General features: G+C 45.4%; 1 protein-coding gene across 1 annotated transcript in view; it reads left to right on the top strand.

The window, feature by feature from the left end:
• Positions 1-716: 716 nt before the first annotated feature.
• RARRES2 (retinoic acid receptor responder 2) overlaps positions 717-25,728 on the top strand; it is a 60,171-nt gene continuing 35,159 nt past the window's right edge. The window contains exons 1-4 of the mRNA XM_068238245.1: positions 717-908; positions 3,087-3,194; positions 7,669-7,767; positions 11,156-11,257. Of these exons, the coding sequence (XP_068094346.1) occupies positions 717-908; positions 3,087-3,194; positions 7,669-7,767; positions 11,156-11,257 (501 nt within the window). The remainder of the gene's footprint in view (positions 909-3,086; positions 3,195-7,668; positions 7,768-11,155; positions 11,258-25,728) is intronic.

Below are 25,728 nucleotides of genomic sequence, written 5' to 3'. Positions count from 1 at the left end.
TTCGAGCGAAAATGCCATTGAAAATCATTTTGTGCTTTTTCACATTTTTCATGATTTGTTGTGCTAAAATATACACATTTTCATGTTTTCACTGTAAAAATAATGGGGTTTTTTGCGTTTTTTTGAGAATTTTCTGCAATATCGCAAAAATATAATGTATCTTCATGAACATTTTCTTCAAATTGAAAATGCCATTTTCGATAGCAGAGAGAAACATTGGCGCTAACCACCATGCTGCCCGTATCGTAAAGATTGAATTGGATGATGGATCGTCAGCGGGATCGTATGTTTAATGGCCACTGTAGTAGGATGGTTGCCTCATAGACAGTGGTCTCTCCGCACATCTCTCTTGTGTAGGTGAACGTCTCAGGTAGAAGCTGGAGAGTCTCTCACCACATTTCTGGCTTTCCTCATCACAGACACAGCTCGAATTTCCAGCTGTCTGTCAATCAAGCCTCAATTCCCTTGCCGTAAGGACAAGGACGAATCAGCATCGTGTCGGCACTTGTCAGCATTCCTGAATCAATATTTTGGACTCAACAGACGCCTCCCTGGAACCACCCATACTCTCAGCACATGGAAAGTTCGGGCTGAGTGAGGATTCCTGATCCAATGTTCCACCAGAAGTGAGGTGCCTCCAGCTCAGGATCACCAGGTGGAACTTATCTCTCTCTCCCCTCCGTGCAGATTGTAGGAGAAGACTTCAGAGGATCACTATGACGCTGGCTGCTGGACCGTGGCTTCTGGTCTCCTCTCTGCTGGTTCTGGGTGTGCTGGGATCCGTCCCGGAGGAGGAACTGTCCGAGTTACAGACGAAGGCTGTCCGGCTGGTGATGGAGAACTTCCACAGGAAAAACAACCCGAAAAATGGATATAAACTATCGACCATAGAACAGGAGAGCGAATACGTAAGATAACAACACACTAAGCAGGTCCTGACTGGGGATGGTTGACAAAATTTCGAACAAATTCCAGATTTTGCAGATTCTGAGCTTGCATTGCGAAATTACAAAATCGCGAAATAATTGTGATTTATTGCGAGCCTTCATGCTGACGTCCCAAGGACATTCTCAGTAGATACTAACGCGCTTACAGCAATCCACAACGTTTTTTCGGTTTTTTTTAAGCAATTTATTCTAAAAAAAACATTTGAACCGACCTTCAGATAACTTTCGGAATTTTCCAGTTGGAATTCTTTGAATTCCGACTTTCAATTCTGCTGCGAAACTTGGGATTTATAGTCTACGCAATCATTGTTAGAGTATTATTTTCATTATTATTTATTTTGTATTTATATAGGGTCAGCATCTTGTGTTATATGTAATATGTGTATTCATGTGAATTATTATTGGAAGCACATTATTGGAATGGAAATGGGGAATTTGTTTTAAGAGTGTAAGCAGTGGTGTAGCTAAAGAGCTTTGTCCCCCGATGCAAGTTTTACAATGGGGCCCCCCAAGCACTCTATACATAACAATTGATACGGCGCACCAAAACCTGCCATGGACAACCACAGTGTCAGAGGAGCAAGAAGGGGGTGGGGACCAGTTTGTTAGCGATCACAACTATTCAAAGTATCTATAGAAGTGAGTATTATGAGCACAGGACCAATAGAGAGCTAATACTGTAGTTGAGGGTGGGCCCTTCGGGGCCCCTCTGGCCCAAGGGCCCCGATGCGGTGGCTACCTCTGCACCCCCTATTGCTAAGCCCCTGAGTGTAAGCTGTGGGCTAATGTTGGCTGGCATCTCCTGAGCCTACTTCATGAACTATGTAGTCACTGAAGGAATTGGGGTACAATAGAGGGACAGAGGATAGAAAGGGTTGGGGTTCAGTAGAAGGACAGAGGGACTGATGTACAATGGAGGGAGAGACAGGATTGTGATTGTAGCAGAAGGACAGAAGATTAGAATACAATAGAAGAACCGAGGAGTTTAATGACTAATAGAAAGAGCGAGTACAGAGCAGACAGGTTCCAAGAGACACAGAGACAATCAGTAGATGGATAGAAAGGATTAAGCTAAACAGAGAAACAGAGGAGGTTGGCACACAGTAAAGGGACTGTCTGCAACTGGTTGGGGGTACAATAAAGGGACAGAGTGGTCTGGCATGGGGCAGAAGAGGTTGGCATACAGTAGAGGGGCAGAGCAGGATGGCATATAGTAGAGAGACAGAGCAGACTGGCATACAATAGATGGGCAGAGGGGGCTGGTAGACAGTAGAGGGGTAGGTACTCTGTAGAGGGACAGAGGAGGTTGGCATACAGTTGAGAGACAGAGGCGAGAGAAGAGGTTGGTATACAGTTCAGAAACAGAGGGGCTGGCATACAGTAGAGGGACAGAGGGGGCTGGCATACAGTCGAGGAACAGAGGGGGCTGGCATACAGTAGAGGGACAGAGGGGGCTGGCATACAATAGAGTGACAGAGGGGGCTGGCATACAGTAGAGTGACAGAGGGGGCTGGCATACAGTAGAGGGACAGAGGGGGTTGGCATACAGTAGATGGGCAGAGGGGGCTGTCATACAGTAGAGGGACAGAGGGGGCTGGCATACAGTAAAGGGACAGAGGGGGTTGGCATACAGTCGAGGAACAGAGGGGGCTAGCATACAGTAGAGGGACAGAGGGGGCTGGCATACAGTAGAGGGACAGAGGGGGCTGGCATACAGTAGATGGGCAGAGGGGGCTGTCATACACTAAAGGGACAGAGGGGGTTGGCATACAGGCGAGGAACAGAGGGGGCTGGCATGCAGTAAAGGGACAGAGGGGGTTGGCATACAGGCGAGGAACAGAGGGGGTTGGCATGCAGTAAAGGGACAGAGGGGGTTGGCATACAGTCGAGGAACAGAGGGGGTTGGCATACAGTAGAGGGACAGAGGGGGTTGGCATGCAGTAGAGGAACAGAAATGTCTAAGATACATAGAGGGACAAAGGGGGCTGGCATACAGTAGAGGGACAGAGGAGGTTGGCATAAAGGGACAAAAGGGGTTGGGTACAATAGAGGGACAGAGCTCAATAGGGGTCAGACATTGCACAATGTGGGTGTTAGGATGTAATGATGAGCGCTGGTTAAACTTGTCCTCTGTTCCAGGAACTCGATGATGGGCTCTTTGTGAGTTTGGAGTTGACGCTGAAACAGACCAAATGCCAGAAGGAGGAGTTGAAGGCAAATCCCAACTGCAAAATGACAAGAGACGGGGTGAGAGTCACATGACTATTGTCTCTGGGCACATAAGCTGGAACTGTAAAAACTCAAAAGAGCAGAAGAGGTCTGGCACTATAGTTTAATTATAGCATAGTGACACTATGTGGCAAAATACAACATTTTTTTTTTTGCATAGCATGTGAGTAACAATGCATTAGAAAAAACATGCCATCGCAAAAAGTGTCCAAGGGGTATACCTGAGTGACAGTGGGAGGCAGCAGATATGAGCGCCAATAGCTGCACGGCCTAACGACCGTTTCGTGTGGCTTACGCCAAGCTTCTTCTGGGGCTTACCTCAGAAGAAGCTTGGTGTAAGCAACGCGAAACGGTCATTAGGCCGTGCACCTATTTGCGCCCACAACTGCTGCCTCCCACTGTCACCCAGGTATAGCCCTTGGACACTTTTTGCGATTACATGTTTTTTCTGATGCATTGTCCAGTTTATCACTCACATGCTATGCAAAAAAAATTGTTTTGTATTGTGCCACATAGTGTCACTATTCTATAATTAAACTATAGTGCCAGACCTCTTCTGCTCTTTTGAGTTTTTGCATGGACTTTGTACTTGTCTTGAGCACATAGTTTTACTGGGTGTATACCATTGCCAGCACCTTACAGCATAACCCATGTGCCTGCCAACTCTACCATACAAGCTGGAACTGTACACATTGTCACTAGAGTTTCCTCAGAGCGAGGGGGGGGGGGGGGGGATAAAGGGGGTACAGGTGAGGTGCAAAGATTACTGGAGCAAAGATGGAGCTATTGAGCAGACGAGCCAATCATGTTTCACCTTCCAGGTAAATTCCATGAACGATGACATTCGCTGCTGGATAAACATGTGATCACTGCAGATGTAGATGGGAAGAAGCACTATAACTAATGATGGGATAGTACAGGGCCGGATTTCTGGAATGGCCAAAATGGCCTGGGCCTTGGGCGGCTGCAGCCTAAGGGGGCACCTGAACATGAAAGAGGGGTGGCTTTACATGAAAGATGAGGCTGAAAATGGGGAGCAACACATGAAAAAGGGAAACTGATACTCAAGGCAGCTGTTCATGAAGGAAAGGGGCTGCAGTACATAGATCATACACATGGAAGAGGGGGCTGCACATGGAATGGGAGGGGCTGCAGTACATAGATCATACACATGGAAGAGGGGGCTGCACATGGAATGGGAGGGGCTGCAGTACATAGATCATACACATGGAAGAGGGGGCTGCACATGGAATGGGAGGGGGCTGCAGTACAAAGATCATACACATGGAGAGGGGGCTGCACATGGAATGGGAGGAGGCTGCTGCACAAGTAAGCAGAGCCACAACATACTTGGCACAAAAAGTATAAATCTGGCCTCGGGAAGGTTATACCAGATGGGGAACTTCCCTCAATTTCCCAGAAATATAAAATAGACTTACTGTATATACTCAAGTATAAGTCTAGAAATGTAGGTCTGACTCACTAAATAAAAGTATAGGGGTCGACTTATAAACGAGTCACGAGCAACACTGAGCACACTAATTTGTGTACTACTAGTGACATTCCCATTTGCAGCAATGTAGCCAGTGGTAAGTGATGCTTTCTTGATAAAGGAAATGCCAAAAAAACACCGGTCTGAAAGTCCTGGCCACAGCAATTTACAAGGAAAGTGGCAGCGGAAAGGGTTGCAGGATGGGAGTGAGTAATTGCTGCACTTGGGGGCCTGGAGGAGGTATTGGCTGCACTTAAAGAGGAACTCCAGTGAAAATAATGTAATAAAAAAAAGTGCTTCATTTTTACAATAATTATGTATAAATGATTTAGTCAGTGTTTGCCCATTGTAAAATCTTTTAAATCCCTGATTTACATTCTGACATTTATTACATGGTGACATTTTTACTACTGGCAGGTGATGTAGCTGCTGCATGCTGTTTTGGCAGTTGGAAACAGCTGTAAACAGCTATTTCCCACAAGGCAACAAGGTTCACAGACAGGAAACTGCCAGAAGTACCTCGGTACTCAGAGCTTCTTGTGGGAGGGGTTTCACCACAATATCAGTCATACAGCGCCCCCTAATGGTCTGTTTGTGAAAATGAATAGATTTCTCATGTAAAAGGGGGTATCAGCTACTGATTGGGATTAAAGAGAACTCGAGGTGTGTTTAAAGAATGTTATCTGCATACAGAGGCTGGATCTGCCTATACAGCCCAGCCTCTGTTGCTATCCCAAACCCCACTAAGGTCCCCCTGCACTCTGCAATCCCTCATAAATCACAGCCGTGCTGTGAGGCTGTGTTTACATCTGTAGTGTCAGTCTCGGCTGCTCCCCCACCTCCTGCATAGCTCCAGTCCCTGCCCCCATCCCTTCCCTCCAATCAGCAGTTAGGGAAGGCATGCATGCGGGGACTGGAGTTCTGCAGGAGGCTGGGAGAGCAGCAGACTGACACTATAGAGATAAACACAGCCAGCTCTGACAAGCTGTTTGTCAGCAGCGTGGCTGTGATTTATGAGGGATTGCAGAGTGCAGGGGGACCTTAGGGGGGTTTGGGATAGCAACAGAGGCTGGGCTGTATAGGCAGATCCACCCTCTGTATGCAGATAATATTCTTTAAACCCACCTCGGGTTCTCTTTAAGTTCAATTCTTGGTCGGAGTTTCTCTTTAAGGGACAGGTGGGGGTAATGGCTGCAATACTGTATGCAGTCCAGTCTTTAACCCCTCCTGGTCCCCAAGTGCAGCTGTTAATTCTTCCTGGATTCCCAAGTTCAGCCACTAACTTTGCTGGGTAGACTAATACTTGAGTCAATAAAAAAATTATAGGTTAAAAGGGTTGAATATTGGAGTGGAATAATACACAATGTCGACTTGTATTCGAGTATATACGGTACCCCTCACAATGTTCATATGTTCATATCAATCAAGAAGTCATTGAGCAATATAACAACATGCTTTGTGAGTATAACCCACTGTTCCAGTTAAAGTGGACCTAAACTCTAATAAAAAAAAGTATCTGAAAAAAGGTGGACCTTAATTCAGAACTTCCTCTCTGCACTTAAAAGGCAACAGCACAATAACCTTTAAAGAAAAACATTTCTTCATTACAACTTATAGAACGCCGACAATAAACCTGCAGTGTTTACTTCCTGGGCATTCCTGGGAGCACAGAAAGGGTTAAGCTTTAGTGTTTACATATTAGCACAGAACAAAGCCATGGCTCAGACACAGCTGACAGCCCTGATTTACACTTGCTGATAATTGGTAAATAGACAGGCTTCTCACTCTAAATACACATGAATGGATTTCTCAGCAACTATATGTGTTTTCCTTGTCTGCAGTTCAAGAGTTTAGGTCCACTTTAAATAATACTGGCTTGGTGGGTGATGTAGGTGAAATAACCTGTTTTTCTTTCTATCACTATTTTACTGGACCAATTTTAACCTTCCTAGCCATTGTGTTAAAGAAAACCTGTAATGAGAAAAACCTCCCCTGGGGGGTACTCACCTGGGGTGGGGGAAGCCTATCGAGGCTTCACCCATTTTCCTCGGTCCCACAGCGGCGGAGATAAAGCTCCCGGAACGGCGGGGATGTAAATATTTACCTTCCGGGATCCAGCACAGGCGCAGTATCGGCTCTCCGCTCGGAGATAGGCGGAAATAGCTAATCGCTGTCGGCCCACTCTACTGCGCAGGTGCAAGTCTCCTGCGCCTGTGCAATAGAGTGGATGCGATGGAGATCGGCTATTTTCGCCTATCTCTGTGCGGATAGCCGCAACAGCGCCCCTGCTGGAGCCAGGAAAGGTAAATACATCAGCTTATCAGCGCTTGTCAGGCTTGTCGACTGAGGATTCCGGGACACTTCGGGGGAGCAAGTGCTGGATTGCCTGCAGCTACAGGGGAGTGGGAAGCCTCATTGGAACCCTGAGGCTTCCCCCTCCCGAGGTCAGTACCCCCCAAGGGAACTTTTTCTGTTACAGGTTCTCTTTAATGCCATGATTGCTGAAAATTCTTGTTTCTGAAGCCAGTTTTTGCATCTGCAGAACTATTGACCGCATTGACTTCAGTAAAAAATGCCTTCGGAACTCAGAAATCAGAACACTAAATTCGGTATCTGGCTATGGAACGCTGAATTTTGACAAAATCGGAATTTGGCTCTTCCAATCAACCCCAATTGCATTAGGAAACCAGGATTACTGTACTGAAATAACAATTCCTTGACCTCCGCTCAGACCATTTCTCATCTGTCCGCTGTGGGGCAAAAGAAACAACCTCTGGTTTTTATTACTCATTGGCTAGATCTCTGTGATTTTTTTATGACCACTAGCTACACAAGAAAATACGGATAATCTTCTTTATAGGGACGCAGACAACTATAAAATCCTATCGGAGGTTGTCGCCCTCCCAATCTGACCTGTAGAAAGAGAACTGTGTAAGCGGGGGTCACGCTGGTGTTCCGTGCAGGTTGTATTAATCCCAATATTGTGCGTTTCCTCCTCAGAAAACCTACAGCTGTGTCGGATGCTTCAAGTTTGAATTCTGGGAGCAGAAAGTCCTGTCCAGATACGTTCATTGCATCCCCCCGGCCCGCGCCATTCAGGTATGACAGCAGAGCATGCAGGCTCCTTCTATAGTCTAATGTAGGTCTACCCAACATTGCATGAAGGCAAATATCTCCTGGGCTTTGTCTACACCAGTGGTGGGCAAACATTTGTTTTGTGTTTTTATCCAGACTGCCGATTGGCCGGAATCCTCCTGTAATCTGCAATATCCCCAAACTGAAATTGCACGCACCCCTGTATGCAATTAGGCATGCAGAGCTTCCTCTGGCATCATCTTTCAGCGCTGATCTGTCCTCAGCTGTCGCAGTGGCTGCTCTGTATGACTTCACCGGTGTAGTGAAAAATTTTGCTACCCATCATATTTTGCAACTTGCCATAGAGGACAGTGTATGACTGTGTAGGCGTGGTTCCTCTCTGTTAACATGCCTGTAATTTTTTGCAACCACAGATCCCATTGAGCTAGAAGGGGGATTGTTCCCTACAGGGGGGGTTATTAGTTGAGCAAGAGAGGGGATTGTTCCCTCGGGGGTGTTATTAGTTGAGGAAGAGGGGGGATTGTTCCCTCCAGGGGGGGTTATTAGTTGAGCAAGAGGGGAGGGTTCTGTGTGAGAATAGGGTTTGGTTGGGTTGCATTTTCTGATACAGATAGGTTAAAGTCAATGGTTAGGTTGCACTTTCTGATAGCTATACCTATATATAAGTGCAACCGGTTGCAAAATCTGATAAAGTTGCAAAAAATTTCACCACACCGGCAGCAACATTGGAGGAGTCATAGAGAGGAGCCGCTGCAAGGTCTGAGAACAGGTCAGCGCTGAGTGGTGAGGCACATGGCTGAGCCATTACATCACCCCCCCCCCCCCCCCCCACTCCCCTCAGTGAGCCCCATCAGAGGTCACCAAATATTTTGCAACCTTCCATACAGCGCATGCGCAGCTTCCTTCCAGAATCCGGGCTGTAATTTTTTGCAACCGGGCAACCAACTGAAGTTCTCCGTACTTTTTTTGTGTGGGGGAGGGCGCAGATGGTTAAGTTTAGGCATCAGTGGGGGGTGTTTTAAAGTTGGGCGCCACTGGGGGAGTTTTAAAGTTAGCTGCTGGTGGGGGGTGTTGTAAGGTTAGGCATCGTCGGGGGGTGGGGGGAGTTTAAAGTTAGTTGTGGGAGATTAAGATTAGGCGTGGGTGGGTTAGGGTTAGGCATCGGCAGGGGAGAGGGGTGTCATTAAGGTTAGACATCAGTAGAGGAAATGTTCTGTGTGAGAATAGTTAGGTGGGGTTGCATTTTCTGACAGTAATAACTTTAAGCAATTGGTTAAGTTGCTCTTTATGATAGTAGGAGCTATAAATAATTGCAAAAGGTTGCAAAATCTGATAAAGTTGCAAAAACTTTCACTACACTGCAGCCAGTTTCTCTCTGGCCTGGATTCGCTTTCCCTGGATGCGCTTTGAAGTGCTGGTTTTGAGAGCTAATTAATGTGCCTGGGCAAGCCAGAGAACATCTCCAGAATCTCCAGCTCAGACAGGAAGGTGGCGGTAATTGAAAAACTAGTGATGAATGGGTATGTGGGAGCAGCTTTGCACAGTGCAATGAGCTTGGCCCAGCAGCTGCATAATCGTAATTTTGTATCGTAATTCGCAATTAGGTTGCAAAATCGTAATCCAACATTTTGGGAAAAATCATAATTAATTTTTTTATGCAAATGTAATCAGCAACTGTAATTTCACAGTTTTGCGTAATTTTTGCGTAATTTTGAGTCAACTTTAGCAGTTAATAGCAAAGCTCCCATACAAGCTATGATCACCAGAATTGCTACATATGGCAAGGAGAATAGGGGAACAAGGCAAAAAAAAAGAACATGTAATTTTTCTGAGTTTAAAAAAACATTTTTCCTTTGGATATCATATTTAAAATCGATTTTCTCAAAAACTACAAGGTCTTTTTGAAAAATTACTTTTAGACTTGTTCTCACTATTCCCCTGAACATTTGTAGTTGGGGCTTCTCTATTAACTGCGAAAGTCGGCACAAAGTTGTGCAAAAATGACATGAAATTACAAATGGATTACATAAAATCAATTGAATGTCCAAACTGTAATTACGTATGGTCCTAATTGCGAAAAACTATGTGAAATTAGCAGATTACAATCATCACTATGGCTCAGTTCAGTAAGAAATGCATTATGACTTGGAAAAGAAATTGGCAATATAAAGAGGAACTACAAGTCCAAGCATGAGATAGTTACATAGTTAGGTTGAAAAAAAATACGTCCAGCAAGTTCAACTAGTAGGAAAAAACAAAACAAAACAAAAACACCATCCTGAACCAGGTTGATCCAGGGAAAGGTGATAAAGCCTTACAAGGGAAAAAAATCCTTCCCGACTCCAGATGGCCGGTAGATAAATCCCTGGATCAACTCTCCCGGGAATTACCTAATAATTATAGCCGTGGATTCCCTTCAATGGTTAGCTATTATTTGTAGACCTTGTGGTTTCTTAGGTTTGCCATCTGAGCCATGATACTCGATGGATAAGGATAATGGCAAATCAGTCATTCTCATTATCCCCAGATCATTAGAGCACGAGCATCAGAATGTAATACCAGAATTATTCCTGTAGGCAAGTAGCGATTGTAACAGGGATCACACAATCTAAGGAAGGACAAGTAAGAGTAAAGGTGGCCACACAATACATTTTTTTAAATATCTTTTCAATTCAAGAATTGCAATCAATTTTTCTGTTACTTACTGGTTTCACTGTGCAAACATAGACACGCAAGAAGTTTTGAATCAGGATGATATCATTTATTGGCTAACTTAAAAGAAAGGAGACTGGACACTGTGGCTTTGGCTGCACAGGTCTCTTCTTTCTTGACTGCTTTGAGCTGCAATAGGGTGATTTTGGTGTAAACAGAAGCAGCAAGCTTGAGTATGCAGAGAAAGCTGGGCTGCATTGACGTCAACTTTTGGTTGCTGTGAGCAGGTTCTATCTGATTTAATTTGGCTGATCTACAAGTTTAACAGATAGGGTGCAGTGCTACATTTTCAAAGTCCAGAAAAAGGTATTCAACTGAAGCAAGAGGGATATGGAGGCTGACAGATTTATTTCCTTTTTAACAATGCACATTGCCTGGCTGTCTTGCTGATCCTCTGCCTCTCATACTTTTAGCCATAGACTCTAAACAAGCATGCAGCAGTTCTGCTGTTGCTGACATTATTGTCAGATCTGACAAGATTATCTGCATGCTTGTTTCTGGTGTGATTCAGACACTGCAGCAGTGAAATAGATCAGCATGGCTAATGTGTACTGTTTAAAAGGAAATAAATATGGCAGCCTCCATATTCTTCTCACTTCAGTTCCCCTTTAAATAGCCTGTATTCACCAGATATTAATATTATTTATAAAATGTTGTTATTGTTATTTTTTTTCATCAGGAAAGAATTGTGAACTTGAGGAGAGATAACTGCAAAGCTCTGAGAAAGCCGAAGAAACAGACCCCAGTCTACAACGTGGGCAGTGTCTCCTTCCTGCGTGCGGTGAGGCTCTGACTTGTGTAAGGGAAGGGGGTGTGGCTTGGTGGCAGAATTGGGGTGCCTCTGTGGGAGGAGACAGATAAGAGAGTACTGGGTGGGGCTAAGGGTAGGGAAGGATAAAACATGGTAATATAATTCTGTAGAGATTGCTTTGTGATTTCCTATAAGATGTGAGCCATGGGGCCTGGATGGCAATGATTGCTCTCTGATCGCTGTGTATTTATTGCTCTTTTTTAAGTGGTGTGAGGTTGAACGTTTAGATTTGAGGTCTATTGGGGTCCATGTTCAGTTTCAACAGATAAACCTTTGAGAGGTTAACCTAAGACTGTTCCAATCCTATTTGGATGTTTTCTGTACTCACACTTATCTGGTGCCTCAAAGTTTTTCCTTAAAGTGAACAGAAAAGCATTTTTAGCCCCCACGGCATCTCAATAGCACATTGCAAATGCATGCTAACAATGTGACTCATTACTAAAAAATGTATTCTAGCTCTTTTCTTTGTTTGCTAGAGGATTTTATTGCCCTACTTCTGTGGCCTGCCTACCACAGAAAGAGCAAGCAGATGAGGACTGCTGTAATTAACAGTAACAATGAGCAAATTAAAGCTTTCATCAATTTTCATCAGCAGGCGGGGGGATAGGACACTGTACTTCAAACAGTTTAGAGAAGTCGCAATTGATTACATTCACACCGTCCCCTGGATAAATAAGGGCAGAGGGATGGGTAGGGGGGAAATGGCAGCTCCTACAACTATTAGAAACCAGGACAAACTGCAGGAAAAGCTGCTCCCTTTAACTTTCATGTCTATTGTAGTCATGTAGATCGATGAGTAAACAATGCTAAATGACCAGAAAGCTGTAGAGAACAACTCTGGCCTTATGGCATAGAGAGACTAAGGGAACCCTATGCACAGCGAGTGGCTGGCTTGTCACTGAAACTGGACTCACAGCCTAGCTATAGGGGGAAAGAGGGACAAACTGCCTAGCTAGCAAACTTCAAATGCTGAACACCACAAGCCTAGTCTGTGGGACACAATATTATCTGCCGTCCATCTGCTGTGTGTGTGTGGCTGTTACAAAAAGGGAATTAAATTATTCAACTAATTATTGCTCTCTCTCTCCCTTCTCTCCTCAAACCCCGCCTCCCTTCTCCCACCCCACCCTCTTTCATGGCCTCACCTTCACATTTGGTTCAGATCCCCTCTGGAAAATGAACAGGACGAGAAGACATTTTAAGCAAGAATAAGAGACATTTTATATATTTATATGTTACCGCTATGGGGCAACGCTAAACATTTATTTTGGGCAAGTTCCTTATTAAGAACTCTTCTGGACAGTTTCTTCCATATAAGCTGGCTACCTTGCCCAACCTGAATGGTAAAGTTGGAAAAACAGAAAAATAGACTTCTGAAAAAAACACCTACTGCACATGATTCCTCCTCCCCCCCCTCCCCTCCTCCCATCTTCCTGGAACAGCTCCACACATGCAAAAACAGTCCCTGTGTGTGACGCCTCCTCCTTAGCGTGTTGCTCAAGCGCAACCAACAGAAGTGACGATGACACCATAATGTGGGCGGGGCACAGAGACAACATGACAACCTCTGACTCCCAATGACTCTACTGGAAGGGCACGATGGACAACAAAGCATTGTGGGAGTGGCTTGGAATATTAGCCCCACCCATCTTCACACATGGAAGAAAAATATTAATTGGATGTATTTAAAGCTCTAAAGAGCTCTGTTTTTGAGAATATCCAGGAATTTTATTGTGAGTCCAACACACATCCTAATGATTTCCTGTAGAAATATCATGCCGCTTTTTACGTTTATCTGCTATAATATCAATATTTAACATATCTGGTGATCACCAGTATATATTATCTGTCACATGAGTATGCATTTATAGTATGGCATATCGTGTATTGCAATGTAAATTATATTTTATATTATATAGATGATCCAGATGCCTCCCTGCCATAAATGGATGTTTTACCATAATGTTTTGGGACCTGAGGTGTAGAAGTAATGCTGGGAGACATGATTATAATTCTGAAGTAGGAGATGTATTGATGATGATGGGACACCCAACAGAGGTGGAGGGAAGCTCAGAGGTGGGAAGGCTCACAGTGATGGGTTGAGGATCCTCGTGGGAGGGACATAGGTCTTTCCATTTACAGAAGAGCAAGTAAGATATGTGTGCATGTTGGGCGGAGCTCTTGGTATTCATCAGCATCAGTCACCTGGCAGGGGCGGAGTCAGTTGTCTCTCTCGGGATGACCATAGCTGACCTGACTTTATATTTCCCTGTGGGGGGTGTTGCATTGGTGCTCCAACACTACACCAAACATGTTCATGGCCGCACTTTTCACTGAACATTCTAGTTGAATGTTTAGTTATGTCCCCAGCAGGAAGTGACATCACTAGAGACCAGATCTCTAAATGCCGGGGGACATGTTTGGAAGCAATGTGTTTCCAAGATCCACAGGTATCTAGTGAGGATTTAATCTGCTAATTATATTTTTGCAATTATGTCCGTACATAATTTTGATTTGGACATTCAACTGATTTTGTGTATCAGTTAGTAATTTTGTGTAATTTTCATGTACTGTTTGCAAAATGTTGTGCCCATTTTAGTGGTTAATAGCAATGCTATTGTCAACAAAATGGCTACTACTTTTGTTAAAAGGAAGAAGGTGGGAGCATGAAAAGTTTTTTTTTTTTTCAAAAAGACCTTGTAGTTTTTGAGAAAATCGATTTTAAAAATGCAAAGCAAAAATGGTTTTTAAACTCATAAAAATGGCAATTTAAAAACCATTTTTCTTCTATTCAGACGTTGTGTGTGCTTTGAGTAAACAGTGCTGTGTGTTCACTTGTGTGTTCACTAATATTCGTAAAAGTGGTTTGTACACGCAGATAGGTACCCAGTATAACAAGTTAGAACTCTTTACTAAAGAAGGCAGAAGAAATATATAAATGTCTGATTTGTTTAATGCCGGAGGTCATTGGCAAAAGTGTAAGTAAAACATACACACATTACTTCCTCTGTGTAAACAGTACACATCTAATGGCACCCTAATACGGCAAATTCAATGTAAATACACAAATCCCAGATTAAAATTAACCCCTTACCTCCCCCACTCTCCCATAGTTACCAAAACAAAACATTTGTATATTGAAAAAAAAGTCATAAAAAAATACATAAATAGTTACATAGGGACTCAGTTTTTTTTAATATGTATTATGTATATGAGGGTATATTACTGTTATTTTTGCAAGTAAGGGCTTGCAATTAGTGATGAATGCAAAAATACACCTTTATTTCCATATAAAATATTGTTGCCATACTTTGTACTAGGGACATAATTTAAACATTGTAATCATTGGGACAAATGGGTCAATAAAATGTGTGGCTTTTATCCACAGTAGAACGTTTTATTTGAAATGAAATGAAATGATGGCTAAAAACTGAGAAACAATTATTTTTTCAATTTTGTTCTTATTATTCCCCTTAAAATGCATTTAGAATAAAATCTTAGCAAAATGTACCACACAAAGAAAGCCTAATTGGTGGCAAAAAAAAAAACAAGACATAGATCATTTCGTTGAGATAAGTATTCATAAAGTTATTGGCGAATGATAGGGAGGAGCACTGAGATGTAAAAATGTCTCTGGTCCATAAGGGAAAAAACCCCTCAGTGGTTAACTACCGTAGTTAAACCACTGACAAGATTTTGAAAAAACACAGCTTATATACATTGGACATAGGGGAAATATGTCTAATGTACTGTATATAAGCTGTATGTTTCCAAATCCTGTTAGTACATGCAGGAACCAAGTCTGATGAAGGCTTATTAGCTGAAAGCTTACTTTTTCTATATCTCTAAGTTAGCGAATAAATGGTATCATTCTGATTCAAAACTTCTTGCTTTTACTGAAGGCTAACACAGTACAATACCCTAATGCTTCTCTTGTGAAAAAGGGGAACAACTTAGACACATGGAATTATGGTACAATATAACATATGTACAGGTGAGACTGGGGAACTGCGGAGGGACATAGGGTATTGTGGTATAGTATGGGGACAGCGGAGACTGGGGAACAGCAGAGGGACACAGGGAATTGTGGTGCACTATGGGGACAGAGGAGACTGGGGAACAGCAGAGGGACAAAGGGAATTATGGTGCATTATAGGGACAAAGGAGGCTGGGGAACAGCAGAGGGACACAGGGAATTGTGGTACAGTATGGGGCAGAGGAGACTGGGGAACAGCAGAGGGACACAGTGAATTGTGGTGCAGTATGGGGACAGAGGAGATTGGGGAACAGCAGTGGGACACAGGGAATTGTGGTGCAGTGTGGGGACAGAGGAAAATGGGGAACAGCAGAGGGACACAGGGAATTGTGGTGCACTATGGGGACAGAGGAAAATGGGAAACAGCAGAGGGACACAGGGAATTGTGGTGCAGTATGGGGACAGAGGAGATTGGGGAACAGCAGTGGGACACAGGGAATTGTGGTGCAGTGTGGGGACAGAGGAAACTGGGGAACAGCAGAGGGACACAGGGAATTGTGGTGCAGTATGGGGACAGAGAAGACTGGGGTACGGCAGAGGGACACAGGGAATTGGGGTACAGTATGGGGACAGAGAAGACTGGGGTACAGCAGAGGGACACAGGGAATTGTGGTACGGTATGGGGACAGAGGAGACTGGGGAACAGCAGAGGGGCAGTTGGCTGATGGTGTAATGGTTAAGGGCTCTGCCTCTGACACATGAGTCCAGGGTTCGAATCTTGGCTCTGCCTGTTCAGTAAGCCAGCACTAATTCAGTAGGAGACCTTTGGCAAGTCTCCCTTACATTGCTACTGCCAATAGAGCGCGCCCTAGTGGCTGCTGCTCTGCTCTGGCGCTTTGAGTCCGCAAGGAGAAAAGCGCAATATAAATGTTATTTGTCTTGTCTTGACAAAGGGAATTATGGTGCATTATGGGGACAAAGGAGGCTGGGGAACAGCAGAGGGACAGAAGGTATTGAGAAGAACAGCAGGAGAGGAGTAGAGAAGGTATTGGGTATAGAGGGACACTGGTATAATAGATGGAGATAAGAGATTTGGGTACAGAAGAGGGACAGATGGGGTGAGACGGGATTGGGATACGAGAGTGAAACAGACGGGAGCTCGGCTTGCTGTAACTTTAGGATGCTATTTTCATTGTTTTATAAGAAATCTTGTGCACAGTTTTCTGAAGTTTCTGCAAGTTCTTCCCAAGTTTCCAGATATGAAACTCCCAGCATGCTGCATGACGGGTGCTGGGAGTTCACTGGCCCCCATGTTCCAGATCTCTGCAGCCCCCCCTTCCCTGTGCGGCCCGCCCTATTGTTTCCTCTGTTTCCCCTCCTCTTTCCTCTTGTTTGATTTCCCAGAACTCTCTGAAGATCATCAGACCACCAACATCCCATCCGAGCGGAGAGACCTCCAGGCCATCACACATCATGTATGTATTTTATGTCAGTGTGTACAGTGTGTCATGTATGTCAGTGTGTACAGTGTGTAACGTATGCCAGTGTGTACAGTGTGTTATGTATGTCAGTGTGTACAGTGTGTCATGTATGTCAGTGTGTACAGTGTGTAACGTATGCCAGTGTGTACAGTGTGTTATGTATGTCAGTGTGTACAGTGCGTCATGTATGGCAGTGTGTACAATGTGTAACGTATGCCAGTGTGTACAGTGTGTCACATATGCCAGTGTGTACAGTGCGTCATGTATGGCAGTGTGTACCGTGTGTAACGTATGCCAGTGTGTACAGTGTGTCACATATGCCAGTGTGTACAGTGCGTCATGTATGGCAGTGTGTACCGTGTGTAACGTATGCCAGTGTGTACAATGTGTCACATATGCCAGTGTGTACAGTGCGTCATGTATGTCATTGTGTACAGTGTGTAACATATGTCAGTGTGTACAGTGCGTCATGTATGTCATTGTGTACAGTGTGTAACATATGTCAGTGTGTACAGTGCGTCATGTATGGCAGTGTGTACAGTGTGTAACATATGTCAGTGTGTACAGTGCGTCATGTATGTCATTGTGTACAGTGTGTAACATATGTCAGTGTGTACAGTGCGTCATGTATGGCAGTGTGTACAGTGTGTAACATATGTCAGTGTGTACCGTGTGTAACGTTTGCCAGTGTGTACAGTGCGTCACGTATGTCATTGTGTACAGTGCGTCATGTATGGCAGTGTGTACAGTGTGTAACGTATGCCTTTGTGTACAGTGTGTTATGTATGTCAGTGTGTACAGTGTGTCATGTATGTCAGTGTGTACAGTGTGTAACGTATGCCAGTGTGTACAGTGTGTTATGTATGTCAGTGTGTACAGTGTGTCATGTATGTCAGTGTGTACAGTGCGTCATGTATGGCAGTGTGTACAATGTGTAACGTATGCCAGTGTGTACAGTGAGTCACGTATGTCATTGTGTACAGTGTGTCATATATGGCAGTGTGTACATAACTCCCAAATGTCCCTTTTTCCGAGGGACAGTCCCTCTTTGGGAGCCCTGTCCCTCTGTCCCTCTTTCCTCCCCATGTGTCCCTCTTTCTATGTAAATATATATATTTATCTATTAAAAAGTGTGTTTTATTGACTCAAAACTTTATTCCCATCCTTTCAATTGATATATTACTAATTTTAAAATGTTAAAATGAATGGAAATGGACCAGGATAGAAAGGACCAGTGCGGTTTGAATGATAATTCAACATATTTTTCTCATGAAATTTTTATTGTATGCGTGACTAGGGGTGTGACGGGGCGTGATCAGGGGTGTGGCATGGGAGTGGCTTAAGTGTCCCTCTTTCTCATCTCAAAAAGTTGGGAGGTATGAGGGTGTACAGTGCGTCAAGTATGGCAGTGTGTACAGTATGTCACATATGCTAGCATGTAAAGTGTGTCACGTATATCAGCGTTTACTGATTCAAGAATGTGGGTGTATACAGTGTGTTACATATATACAGTGGCTTGCAAAAGTATTCAGCCCCCTTGAAGTTTTCCACATTTTGTCACATTACTGCCACAGACATGAATCAATTTTATTGGAATTCCATGTGAAAGACCAATACAAAGTGGTGTACACGTGAGAAGTGGAACGAAAATCATACATGATTCCAAACATTTTTTACAAATAAATAACTGCAAAGTGGGGCGTGTGTAATTATTCAGCCCCCTGAGTCAATACTTTGTAGAACCACCTTTTGCTGCAATTACAGCTGCCAGTCTTTTAGGGTATGTCTCTACCAGCTTTGCACATCTAGAGACTGAAATCCTTGCCCATTCTTCTTTGCAAAACAGCTCAAGCTCAGTAAGATTAGATGGATAGCGTTTGTGAACAGCAGTTTTCAGATCTTGCCACAGATTCTCGATTGGATTTAGATCTGGATTTTGACTGGGCCATTCTAACACATGGATATGTTTTGTTTTAAACCATTCCATTGTTGCCCTGGCTTTATGTTTAGGGCCATTGTCCTGCTGGAAGGTGAACCTCCGCCCCAGTCTCAAGTCTTTTGCAGACTCCAAGAGGTTTTCTTCCAAGAATGCCCTGTATTTGGCTCCACCCATCTTCCCATCAACTCTGACCAGCTTCCCTGTCCCTACTGAAGAGAAGCACCCCAGAGCATGATGCTGCCACCACCATATTTGACAGTGGGGATGGTGTGTTCAGAGTGATGTGCAGTGTTTTCCGCCACACATAGCGTTTTGCATTTTGGCCAAAAAGTTCAATTTTGGTCTCATCTGACCAGAGCACCTTTTTCCACGTTTGCTGTGTCCCCCACATGGCTTGTGGCAAACTGCAAACGGGACTTCTTATGCTTTTCTGTTAACAATGGCTTTCTTCTTGCCACTCTTCCATAAATGCCAACTTTGTACAGTGCATGACTAATAGTTGTCCTATGGACAGATTCCCCCACTTGAGCTGTAGACTTCTGCAGTTCCTCCAGAGTCACCATGGGCCTCTTGACTGCAATTCTGCTCAGCGCTCTCCTTGTTTGGCCTGTGAGTTTAGGTGTACGGCCTTGTCTTGGTAGGTTTACAGTTGTGCCATACTCCTTCCATTTCTGAATGATCACTTGAACAGTGCTCTGTGGGATGTTCAAGGCTTTGGAAATCTTTTTGTAACCTAAGCCTGCTTTAAATTTCTCAATAACTTGATCCCTGACCTGTCTGGTGTGTTCTTTGGACTTCATGGTGTTGTTGCTCCCAATATTCTCTTAGACAACCTCTGAGGCCCTGACAGAGCAGCAGTATTTGTACTGACATTACACACAGGTGCACTCTATTTAGTCAATAGCACTCATCATCAGTGGCGTAGCTAAGGAGCTACGGGCCCCGATGCAAGTTTTGCAATGGGGCCCCCCAAGCACTCTATACGTAACAATTGATATGGCGGGACAAAACCTGCCAATGGCAACCACAGTGTTAGAGGTGCAAGAAGGGAATGGGGAACAGTTTGTTAGTGATTACCACTATTCAAAGTATCTATACAAGTGATTATTATGAGCACAGGACCAATAGAGAGCTAAAACTGCAACTGAGGGAGGGCTCCTCGGGGCCCCTCGAGCCCAAGGGCCCCGATGCGATCGCTACCTCTGCACCCCCTATTGCTACGCCCCTGCTCATCATGCAATGTCTATGGGCAACTTACTGCACTCAGCCAAAAGGGGTCTGAATAATTACGCACACCCCACTTTGCAGTTATTTATTTGTAAAAAATGTTTGGAATCACGTATGATTTTCGTTCCACTTCTCACGTGTACACCACTTTGTATTGGTCTCTCACGTGGAATTCCAATAAGATGGATTCATGTTTGTGGCAGTAATGTGACAAAATGTGGAAAACTTCAAGGGGGCCGAATACTTTTGCAAGCCACTGTAGTATAGTATAGTGTGTCATGTATGTTGGTGTGTCATATATGCCATGAGTACAGTGTTTTAGGTATGTTGGTGTGTATATTACATACATGTTTGTGTATTCAGTGTGTCATGTGTGTCAGTATGTTGAGTATATTACTGTATATGTCTGTTTAGAATGTAGTTGTGTTTTCAGGATGTTTTGTAAAGTGAAAGTGAAAGCTGGGCTTATATAACAGTCTGTAGCGCTATATTCCCGGGACAGGGGACTGAAATACCAGAGAGGATTATCTGCAACTGGTTCCTTAGACCACAAACAAGGAGCCAAGAATCAGAGTAAAAAAACATGATTTTGTCAATAATACATACGGCCCTTAAAGTTTCACTCCACCCAGAACCGATATTCTGTCAGGATTCGGAGGATGCTGGAGAGATAAATAACTCTGGAACACTGGTGGGGTGGTGGAATCTCTGCTCTCCAAGTTCCCAGCAAAGCCCATGGCTTACCACTTACCAGGGACTCCCCTTCCTGTGCAGGATTCTTCCTTCTCTCAGGGGCTCATATGCAATTCATGTTTTCTCCTGAGTTTTCTATTAGGTGAAATGTTCACACCTTAACAATAAAATACCTTTTCACCTCCTTAGTGGTAACCCCGAGTCAGGCTCGGGATGGAAATCTGCAGCACAGAGCGGTAGCCCCGAGCTGGATCGATGGGAGGTGAATAATGTGCAAGGCTGCCGCCGATCTATCTAGTGGTATGTAGAGATGGCTCGAGCCTCCGATTTTCGGTTCGCGAACCTCGACTGCGAACCTTCGCCAAAAGTTCGGTTCGCGCGAACGTCCGCAAACCGCAATAGACTTCAATGGGGAGGTGAACTTTGAAAACTAGAAAAAGTTATGCTGGCCACTAAAGTGATGGAAAAGAGGTTTCAAAGGGTCTAACACCTGGAGGGGGGGGGGGGGGGGGCCTGGCGTAGTGGGATACACGCCAAAAGTCCTGGGGAAAAATCTGTATTTGATGCACAGCAGCGTTTTAAGGGCAGATTGCATGCTAAATTGGAGGCATAAAGTGCTTTAAAACATCTTGCATATGTATACATGGATCAGGGAGTGTAATTAGAGTACTGCTTCACACTGACAGACCAAACTCACTGTGTAACGCACCGCAAATAGCTGTTTGTGTAGTGATGGCCGTGCTGGACTGGTGCGCACCATGGCGAGAGTGCAGGTGATGGCGGCTTTCCAGCCCATATGGTCGCCGGGCTGTAGTAGCTCAATGATAGAACAACAGTGACTGTCCAGCTGATCAAATTTCATCTGTCTACAATGAAGCAACGACCTTATTATCTTGGATGTGACCCCCCCCCCCCCTACTTGAGACACTCATATAGCCGGCAGTCTTTGCTTCATTGTGATATGCAAGCCCCTTCACCGTGGCAAGGTAACGATCACGAAGGGGAATTGGCACATGTACATGCCTTTGGTGTTGTTGCAGCTGCAGTGCAGCCAGAAAAATTAGGCAGGCATGGACACGCCACAGAAAAATTATTATAGCGGCCGCTGCTAGCAGCGGCCTTAAAAATTCAGGAATCCGCCTGGAGTCCTGGACCCTGTTGGTGGTGGCGGAGAAGGCAGTCAAGTGGCCTGCAGGCAGAGATGCTGTGTGGGGAGTGACTTAGTCTTGGGGCAGGCAGTCACACGGCATGCAGGCAGAGATGCTGTGTGTGGGGACTGACTTAGTCTTGGGGCGGGCAGTCACACGGCATGCAGGCAGAGATGCTGTGTGCGGGGACTGACTTAGTCTTGGGGCGGGCAGTAGCCCTCCGGGATCCATGCCTCATTCATTTTGATAAAGGTCAGGTACTGTACACTATTGTGACTTAGGCGACTTCTCTTCTCAGTGACAATGCCTCTCCAGCTGCGCTGAAGCTCCTTTCTGACAGGACGCTTGCAGCAGGGCAAGACAGAAGTTGGAAGGCAAATTGTGACAGCTCTGACCACAGGTCAAACCTGCACACCCAGTAGTCCATCGCTGCTCATACTGTCGATGGTTCTTTCTCTACCATTGTTAAAGAAAGCGTACGGCCAGGGAGTCAGGGTTCGATTCCGATCCGGAGTTGGAGCCTGAGAAACGGCTACCACCACACATCCAAGAAAGGCAGCAGGCATGGCATGCAAGTCCCGAGGTAGCGACAAAAAATAACAATACAGGAGGACTTTCGAGGCCCTGCTGTATATGAGACGAATCAAGTGTGCCATCCATTCAAGTGAAAGGTATGCACTGACTGCCAGGTATAATACAATGTGCAGTCACAGATGCAGTGGAAGGTATGCAGTGACTGGTATTACAATACAATGTGCAGCTGTCACACAGGTGCAGTTAAAGGTAACCTTAATTAAGTGTGCCAAAAAAAAAAAAATGACATTTACTCACCTGGGGCTTCCCTCAGCCCCCTGCAGCCGATCGGTGCCCTCGCCGTGTCTCGGAGATCCTCCCGTCCTCGCCGGCGACCACTTCCGGTTGACAGGCATGGGAACGCGAGTGATTCTTCGCGTTCCCAGCCATAATATCGCCCCCTATGCTGCTATTGCGGCCTCCTGGCCACAATAGCAGCATATGGGGCGATATTGTGGCTGGGAACGCGAAGAATCACTCGCGTTCCCATGCCTGTCGGGTCCTGACGGCGAAACCAGAAGTGGTCGCCGGCGAGGACGGGAGGATCTCCGAGACACGGCGAGGGCAGCGATCGGCTGCAGGGGGCTGAGGGAAGCCCCAGGTGAGTAAATGTCATTTTTTTTTGGCACACTTAAGGTTACCTTTAACAGGTAAGCTCGGAGTGGTATATTACATAGTGTGCGGTCACACATGTACTGTGAACAGTGCCAAAAAAAAAAAATGAAATTTACTCACCTGGGGCTTCCCTCAGCCCCCTGCAGCCGATGGGTGCCCTCGCCGTGTCTCGGAGATCCTCCCATCCTCGCTGGCGACCACTTTCGGTTGACAGGCATGGGAACGCGAGTGATTCTTCGCGTTCCCAGCCATAATATCGCCCCCTATGCTGCTATTGCGGCCTCCTGGCCACAATAGCAACATAGGGGGCAATATTGTGGCTGGGAACGCGAAGAATCACTCGCGTTCCCATGCCTGTCGGGTCCTGACGGCGAAACCAGAAGTGGTCGCCGGCGAGGACGGGAGGATCTCCGAGACACGGCGAGGGCACCGATCTGCTGCAGGGGGCTGAGGGAAGCCCCAGGTGAGTAAATGTCATTTTTTTTGGCACACTTAAGGTTACCTTTAACAGGTATGCTCGGAGTGGTATATTACACAGTGTGCGGTCACACATGTACTGTGAACAGTGCCAAAAAAAAAAAATGACATTTACTCACCTGGGGCTTCCCTCAGCCCCCTGCAGCCGATCGGTGCCCTCGCCGTGTCTCGGAGATCCTCCCGTCCTCGCCGGCGACCACTTCCGGTTGACAGGCATGGGAACGCGAGTGATTCTTCGCGTTCCCAGCCATAATATCGCCCCCTATGCTGCTATTGCGGCCTCCTGGCCACAATAGCAGCATAGGGGGCAATATTGTGGCTGGGAACGCGAAGAATCACTCGCGTTCCTATGCCTGTCGCGTCCTGACGGCGAAACCAGAAGTGGTCGCCGGTGAGGACGGGAGGATCTCCGAGACACGGCGAGGGCACCGATCGGCTGCAGGGGGCTGAGGGAAGCCCCAGGTGAGTAAATGTCATTTTTTTTGGGCACACTTAAGGTTACCTTTAACAGGTATGCTCGGAGTGGTATATTACACAGTGTGCGGTCACACATGTACTGTGAACAATTATGCAATGACTGGTATTACTGCACCTGTCACACACAGACAGGTATCGGACAGGCACAGTGACACTGCGTGCGCTCACGTAGGTAGGTGGGTGCACTGAAGTGAAAAACAGGTAGGCATATGCAGTGATGGGTATTACTATGTGCACCTGTCACACACAGACAGGTACCGCACAGGCACAGTGACAATGCGTGCGCTCACGTAGGTAGGTGGGTGCACTGTGAACAACAGGTAGGTATATGCAGTGATGGGTATTACAAATCTGCACCTGGCACAGTAGTAATTACCACCAAGGGGCCAAAGGCCAGCTGCGACTGACTGACAGGGCTGTATATTATGCAAGTGGGCAACAAACACAAAAAAAAATAGATCACAAGAACAAGATTAGCTCTCAAAAGAGCTGTTGAGGGGTGCTTTTTTAGCAATAAGAATCAGCCAGGAGCAAGCTAACAAGCCTACAAGAGCCTAACTAAGCTTTCCCTATGAGAGTCTGCAGTAGCTCTCCCTTCTCTAATTACTGCAGGCACACGAGTGAGTCCAATGCCTGACACTGCCTGCCTTTTATAAGGGGGAGGGGCTCCAGGAGGGAGTGTCGCCTGATTGGCTACAATGTGCCTGCTGACTGTGATGTAGAGGTTCAAAGTTGACCCTAATGATGTACTATGGGGGCGAATCGAACTTCCAGAAAAGTTCACAGTTCTCCGCGAACGCGAACCACGGAAGTTCGCTGGCCATCTCTAGTCAGGAAGTGAACACTTTGACCTGGAAAAAAATAACTACAATGGGCTTGATTCACAAAGCAGTAATAACTGTTACCACGCTCTAAAAAGTGCTTTGCACGAAATTTTGCGTGAAAATGATTATCGCGTGCAAAAATTTGCATTCGCGCAATAACAATCGCACGTTAACGTTCCGCGTTTGTGCGATAAATTTGCGTTAACGCGCTAACGTGAATGTTAATGCGTGAAAATTGGCGCTATCCCATGAACGCGAATTTTTGCACGCGATAACCGTTTTTCACGCAAAGCACTTTTTCACAGCCGTGATAACAGTTATCACTGCTTTGTGAATCAAGCCCAATGTATTTATTCATAAAAGCGCTCAAGAAATCTCTATACAAAGCACTTTTTCAAGCGCTTAGCGATTTCCCTCTACCTTCCATTGAGCCAAAGCGCTCAGAAACTGGTACAGGTAGAACTCGAAATGTTCACATGTGTCATAGGAAAACATTGCACATGTGCTTTTAGGCTGATTTCTAAAAATCGCCAGCGCTTAGACAAAAACGGAAACGCTCATAGGGCTTGATTCACTAAACCGTGATAACTCATAGCACGACCGTGCGCGTTTTGGAGCGCAATCCTGAATTGAAAAAAACCGCAAATTGCATGTAAAAATTCATGATTGTGAGCGAAAACTTGAAAACGCGCGCAAAAATGCAGTGCTATGAGTTATCACAGTTTAGTGAATCAAGCCCCTAATGTGAATGAGCCCTAAAAGAATGTGAGAAATTGCACTGTTTTCAGACACTAAAATCCAGAAATAATCATAACGCCAGGGAGGGTAAACCCCCAGCAAGCAAGACTGGATTGTGCATCAGGCAGCACAGCGGCATAGTGGGCAGCAAGGTGGCAGTGGCATAGTGGGCAGCAAGGTGGTGGTGGCATAGAGGATAGCTCTCTTGCCTTGCAGCGCTGGGTCCCCAGTTCGAATCCCAGCCAGAGCACTATCTGCATGGAGTTTGTATGT

Source organism: Hyperolius riggenbachi, chromosome 5, assembly GCF_040937935.1.
Source record: "Hyperolius riggenbachi isolate aHypRig1 chromosome 5, aHypRig1.pri, whole genome shotgun sequence".
Lineage (NCBI taxonomy): Eukaryota > Metazoa > Chordata > Amphibia > Anura > Hyperoliidae > Hyperolius > Hyperolius riggenbachi.
The sequence above is the reverse complement of the archived record's forward strand: the minus strand, read 5'-3'. Positions and strand labels throughout refer to the sequence as shown.